Source organism: Chaetura pelagica, unplaced genomic scaffold, assembly GCF_000747805.2.
Source record: "Chaetura pelagica isolate M959 unplaced genomic scaffold, ChaPel_1.0 scaffold312, whole genome shotgun sequence".
NCBI lineage: Eukaryota > Metazoa > Chordata > Aves > Apodiformes > Apodidae > Chaetura > Chaetura pelagica.
In genome coordinates, this window is record NW_009952485.1 from 998638 (window position 1) to 1005712 (window position 7075).

The 7075-nt window shown below is 36.5% G+C and overlaps 1 protein-coding gene across 1 annotated transcript in view; it reads right to left on the minus strand.

The window, feature by feature from the left end:
* Positions 1-4023: 4023 nt before the first annotated feature.
* The window catches only part of ZADH2 (zinc binding alcohol dehydrogenase domain containing 2), a 4031-nt gene continuing 979 nt past the window's right edge, over positions 4024-7075 (minus strand). The window contains exon 2 of the mRNA XM_010008821.1: positions 4024-5449. Within this exon, the coding sequence (XP_010007123.1) occupies positions 4525-5449 (925 nt within the window). The 3' untranslated portion in view covers positions 4024-4524. The remainder of the gene's footprint in view (positions 5450-7075) is intronic.

Genomic DNA, 7075 nt, shown 5'->3' on the forward strand with positions numbered 1-7075 from the left:
ACATTTCAGGATTTAGCATATTCCTTCAAAACATAATAAATTTCGATTCTGTAGCTTAAGGGATCCATCAGTTAAAATGTTAGTCTTTCATCTTTATTACCCTCCCATTAAAATGAAAGAAACCGGGACACACTTCAGTTTAGAAGAAGCAATTTAGCTGGTAATGTCCTTACTACTCAAGTCTTTACAAAGAGAGAAAGTGCATTATTGCTTATATTTCACACATCTATCTGCATAAGAAGCAACTAAACCTTTCAGACACATACGATGTTAAATTTAATAATATTCTTTGATTAGATTATTTTATTACAACATTTTTCTATTACCAGTCATTTCCCGTACACATTTACATTCATAAAACCTGCAGGTTTTTCTTTGTTTGTGTGTGTGTATATGTATTCATAAAGCAAGGAAAAGATTTTCTGGTTTGCTACAGTTGTAGATTCTAAAAGAACAGATTAATAACTAGCTACCACGTAGGACTAAGTTTTCTTGTACACTGCACCAGTAACCCTTTGCTATAATGAGAACACAAAGAGGCTCACGTCAGGCTGCTCCTCTTCTTCATAACTCAAAAGCGTCACAGTGGCAATAGCCTCTAGTGCTATTTGTCTTTAGTGCAGTTGTGACACTTCGGCATGATCCATAATTTGGCAGCTATTTACCGTGACATTTCCCTTCAGTGCAGCCATAACATTCAGTGAAGCCATTATTTGGTTCCATTTACCATATAAATTGTATTGTTGTGCATGCATGCTAGCAGCTACATTAGGTACCTGAAAATGAGTAAATCTTGTAAAATAGATACTAACAGTTATTCAGCAGAGAAATTTCTTTACTCCTCAGACAGAAGTAGAAATATATATAGAGTATCTGCAAACACTACTGCAAACTTTTCCTTGAGAGACTGTAATTAGATGTATTTATATGACACAGCAGTTATTTATACCCACTTATAAAATATATACAACTTAATAGATTTATATATTTATACACACATAGGCACATGTACAAATATGTGGCAAACTATAGCCTGATAGAAATCTAACTTAATTCAGAAAGGTATGAGGAGATTCCAGCATAGCAATTAAGTAGGAAGCATATCTGTAAAATGTGCTGAGGGTTGCAGGCCAGGAGAGAGTGAGTACGTGTGTGTCCGTGTCAGCGTGCGCATGCACACATGTGACAGACTGAGGAAAAAAGCCAGCTCTTCATCTACTTCTTTGTTGTTTTTCCATGGAAGCATATGTGTAGGAAAGGGAAATTCTGTTATTAGCCTCAGCAAACAATGCCAGATTCCTCTGTAGCAAATTCATTTAGAAAGGTAAAATTAGGATGTAGTGCTAGCAACCACATCTCAATGAACTGCTATTATTAATAGTATTATTATTTAAATCCCTGCTCTCTACATATAGTATACTTAGTACTTCCCAGGCAAATGTATTATTATTTTTAATCATTTAAGTCCCCACTGTGCACACAGCTTTTAATACACCTTTTTTGCAAGCATATTAAGTGTATTGTTATTAATCCCTTGCTGTGACTCTACAGTATTTCTTTTCCTTCTATGTTCAATGTCCTATCATCATTTAAACCTCTCAGTGTGTGCATGCCATATACATTTTCCTATCCATCTAATATTTAAACATTATTTAAATCCATCATAGATTACTTACTCAAAGTCAGCCCTGCTCCCATAAATCTAAGTTTGCAGAATATACTTTTAAATAAAGAGAAGCTTTTTCCCCCCTGCAAACCAAGAATTATTATGAATCTCAGAAGAAAAGCCTTATCTGCATATTTCAGAAATACTTTTCACCCTCTCCCTGACGATAATGTTCTCTTTCTGCAATCTAAATAATAGAAGTTGTATCTTTAAAAACAAAAATCACTTCTTCATTCTGGATTCACCTGTGAAAGAGCAATCATGTACACCCTGAGTTATCCCTTCAGCTTAACATAGGCATTTGATGAAGAAGACAAGCCCAATGGCCGCAGCCAAAACCAAACAAAAGGCCTATGAAATTAATACACTGGCTATACAAGTTCTGTGTATAACATATTTGAACTTTTTACTAATGCTGTAATTAGTATGAAAATGCTAAATAAGCCTGAAGCCAAAATTAAAACCAACAAAATGTCATACCAGAACACACATATACACACACACACATGAACCTTCTAAAGGTTCTTTTGACCACAAAGGAGTTGGGGCAGTTGCATTAATGTTATATATGAAACAACATATTAAAAATAAAGTAGAATGCTGTATGTCTAAACAGAATACTGTTACAAGAATATTTTTTATAACAAAAACATTTGGAATTCACCGCCCGAAAACACCTACATCTATTGGACTTGCAGTGATCAACACCACTTAGATGGGTTTTGGCATTTGCTAGTAGAAACTTAGTGTGAAAAATTGTTACCTGTGCAACTCTTCTGTGCATATCACAATTGTAACTAAAGGTATTATTGTATTTTTGTTTTGCCCTAGTACACCCCAAAGAGTCAATATTTTTTGTTTGTTTGTTTGTTTTTTTAAAAGATGCATTTTTTTAACAAGGGCAACACCTTTTCTCTCTACAAGAAAAGAAACCATGTACTTAGAAAAACAATAGTGAGAAGTTTTTATGCATTGATCTTGTACAGTACTTGAGTGCCTGCATCTTTCTAGCATCCATCTGGAAAGCCAATATAGCTTTCTAATTATGCAAAATACAACCCACCACAATATTTGTCATGTTAGAGAGGAAAGAGGAAGTATGTTTCTAAAAGCAGATCTTAGTGAAAAGAGAAATCAGTGTTTTAATGCTCAAGCTTGAGTAAAAGAGAAATGGTAACATAGCTCAAGCCATTCTGCCTTTCCCCAGAATCCTCCAAAGAGGGACTAAACCCAGTAGTCATGTCTCAAAAAAGGCATAGTTCTTTGTTGCACATAATTCTTTAAGATGTGAATGACATATGCAACGAAAATTACAATTAAAATATGTTAACTCAAAGTTAAAAATACTTTCTCTCTCATCTACACTACTGAGTAAAATGTAAGCTTTTGCTATGTGTTACTTTCAAAATGCATACAGTCAGTCCTGAATAAAGCCTCAAAATCGTTTACTCTGGACTTTTTCCTTCAACTTCCAGGCATTATCAGTCTATCGTTATGTTTATTATTAGGTGTATGTTCTTAAGAAATTTCCATCTCTCCAACTGCACATAAATGTATATCATTTCAAAGGATGTGGCAAAATCAGCCTTTCAAATCTTAAAGTTTGCTATGGAAAAAAAAAAAAAAAAAAAAAAAAAAAGTACGTAGAAGAAGCACAGTTTAATGTATTTTATTGTTCTGGAAAATATTACACTTCTAGCTAGAATTCCCTCTGCATGTACCGTTCATAATATCTATTAAGTGAGGAAGAATTTTCAAAACTTTACAAAACATTTTAACTGCACCCACTATGTAATCTATGGCTGAGTGTCAGTACATATATGAGGTACTGTGGCTGTAGATTTAAAATGCTCTTGCTGTTTGTAAAAGGGCTTCTGCAGAAGCGGTATTAGCTAAAAGTAGAAGCAGCAGCATGATCATGGGAAGTCACAAGAATCATTGGTCACAGAACTCTACAACACAGAGAATATCTACAAAGGACCTAGTCAGCAAGAATCATGTCAATATGAATAAATGCCACAAATATGTAAATAGCCTTTTTAGCTTTATTAATTCTTAAAAAGATATACAGGACCCGAACACACAAAAATGGCTCAGAAACCACTCTAACACAATTGTAATACTGACTGATGGAAGGACCCCACAGTAAACAGTAATAGTAGCAAACGAAAAGGCTACAGAATGAGACTATGTTGCAACTTGCAGTCAAAGATTTAAAAGAAAATTGCATTGTTGTTTAGTTACGAAAGACATAATTAAAAAAAAAAGTCAAGTTGCTTTTCTTAATATTACTGACATATCAGAATTGGAGGATAAGTGTTCCCTGTGTAACCAGTCAAGGAATATTACTATGATCCATGATGCAACTGAATTATGATTATCGTGTTTGTGACAAAAAATGAAGAGCATAATTTTTTCTAGAAACTTGAAGAGATTAATGGAGCAACCACAAGATAACTCCTTACTTAGTCTTGTTCTAATTATTTTATTTTTAAATCACAGAATTAAAATGGCTGAAATAATTTTGTTCTAATCTGAACTACATATGGAGTATTATCAAACCAGTCCAACAGATTAAATCTGCCTCTGCGTCAAGACTTAGTCTGTCAAGAACAATATTCTTGTCTCATGCTAGCCTAAGTGACAGAATCAAACACAGGCCCATTAAGTCTGTACTGCAGCCACTGATTTAAGCACTTTTTAGAAAAGGAAAAAAACACAAAACTTTTTATTAACACCTTAATGCTGTTTTTTAATATAGTATCAATTACCAAGCTTAAAAAGGGAAATTGTTTCTAGTAATTCTGAGACATAAAGTGCCCATTTTCTCTCTTCTGATTTATATCATTGTTCTGTTTTTACAGCTTACTGTTGACAGAGTGAGGTAATTCAACTACAATTTTTCCAATGTTTTTTCCCATGTACATGTAATCTACAGCACGGAACACAGACTCCAGGCCAGTGAACTTGCCCTCTGGAGACATGTCTCCAAAGTCCACCTCACAAACCAAGTCTCCTTTTTCATACATCTTGAGCAAGTGCTTCAGAGCCATTTTGTATTCAGAAAGGTAATGGTTCAAGAAGAAACCCCGGACGCTGGCAGACTTCTTCAATAGTTTTGCTGGCAGTAACTCTGCTTTAATGGGCTGGAGGCCTGTAGGGTTTTGGTAGCCAGCGATAAACCCAATAACTATCAGGCGCCCTTTGGTAGCCAAGGAGTTCATAGCCAAGTCAAACATCTTTCCCCCAACAGATTCATACACAACATCCACACCTTCGGGGTAGTCCTTCCTAAGAACAGATTCAACATTTTCAGTTTTATAGTTGATCGTACGGTCACAGCCAATGGATTTCAGAAAACCACCCTTTTCATCACTGGAGCAGGTTCCAATCACGTGGCATTTTGCTTTCTTTGCAAGTTGCACAGCAAACTGGCCTGTTCCTCCAGCCGCTGCTGTCACCAGAACCTTCTTGCCTTCAGACAGCTCTCCCAGCTCTTTCAAACTGATGTATGCAGTAGCGCCACTTACCATTAAAGTAAGAAATTCGGGTTTCACAGAGGGTAGAGGAACTGCATGTTTGGCAGGCACAACTGTGTATTCAGCAAAGGAACCTGCTTTCACGTAGGCCACAGCTTGACCCACTGTATAATCAGCACTAGCACTGAGTCCTAACGCCACCACATCCCCAACACCTTCAAAACCTATATCAAATGGGGGTTTAACTGATGCGTCATATCGACCAGCTGAGTAGTTTATATCGGATGCATTAATGCCGACAAATCTAGAAGAAAACAAAAATGTATTAACAAGATTTATTCCTTATCAAGTCTTTGTCATATGAGAAACCTTCAATTTAAATTTGTGGCATTAGTATGAGACTTTTTTCTGATTATTGGTATAATGCATACACTCCACAGACTATTTCTATCAGACTTCTGTAGTTTACATTCTGTTACTCTGGAATTACAGATAAATTTGTTAAAAAAAAAAAAAAAAGAGGAAAAAAACAAAAGCCAACTTTTCTTTTCCTCAGGTTCTTTCGACCAAACAAAGCAAAGTAAAAATAATTCTGTATAAGATTAAAAGATGAAAATTAATTGTCCACTTTATACAAGATGTGAAAACACTGAAGAATAAAACATGCAAAGCGGTAAATATGTGGATTCTGGCAACAAATTTACATTTTTGAATATAATAATACTGTTAATGACTAACGATCATATTAACTATCGATGTCATTTGCAAGGTCATGTTACTGTAGGCAAGTACTTTTTAATTGATGGAGTCACTACAGCAAATTTGCCTTTTGATGTAGCTAATGTCAACGTTAAAATATTTTTCTTCATAGAAATTATTTGCAACACCAAAACAACCTTGCACAGAAGGACTAAAATTATAAGACTGAATATCAAGTCCTACTGACCTCTAACAGGTGAAAATGGATGCTAATTTATTTTTTTAAGAAAAAGATAAGAGACATTCTCACAACTTGATTAAGCACTAAGGGATAATGCCTAAAGAAAGTTTTTATCCAGCTTAAACATGAATAATATTTTAGTTACACCTTAAAAAATCCAGCAACATAGTAGTATCTCTATAAAGGCACACGGAGTGAGACTGGAGAAGATTCTGCTAACTGGAAAATGTCAAAAATAAACACATGCAACAGAAAAGTCCAGGACTGTTACTACACATAGAAGTGACAACTGGAAAGGTGTACCTGGTGCCATGCAAAAGCTGCAAAAGTATGCAAACAGGGCACTTTTAATTGTTGCAGTTAGCAATAGGCTCAAATCATATGTGTGTGTAGTTTTAAATTGCTTGCACACAGAGCGAGGAGAATGAAAACAGCTTTGCTCATTTGATTTCTTTCGTTCTTCATAGCATGGGGAGCCTGAAACTTTCAACAACGTAATGTGATATATATAAAAAGACATCCAAGCATAAACATACAGATGTATGAAATAGGTGAAAATGACCGTTGCTCTTTTAAATTCTGCCTTTAATTCGTTGCTCAGCCGCAACAAAAAATGCCCATGTCTTGTTCCTATATACAAAAATTCCTCTGTTACCCTGCCTTAAGGTAACTCCCATACAGCACAACTAAAAGATGTACAAAAATTGGTAACGGAGCAGCAGCTTCCGAGGCAAGCCGTGTCCCTCGGGTGCCAGGGAGAAGGGCTCGGAGCACCGAGGCGAGACGTGCCGGCGCTGCACTAGCTGCCTCCCGCTTTGACACCCCAGTTTGCGTGGAAGGGAGCTGAGGGTGAGAGGCCGTCGGGGAGCTGTGGCTCGCTCCCTCCTCGCTTTCATCCCTTCGCCCAACCGGGGGCTCTGGCTGTCAGGCCAGGACCCAGGCGCTGACTCTGTCCCCGCAGCAGCCCCCGGCCCCAGCTGGACTGGCAGG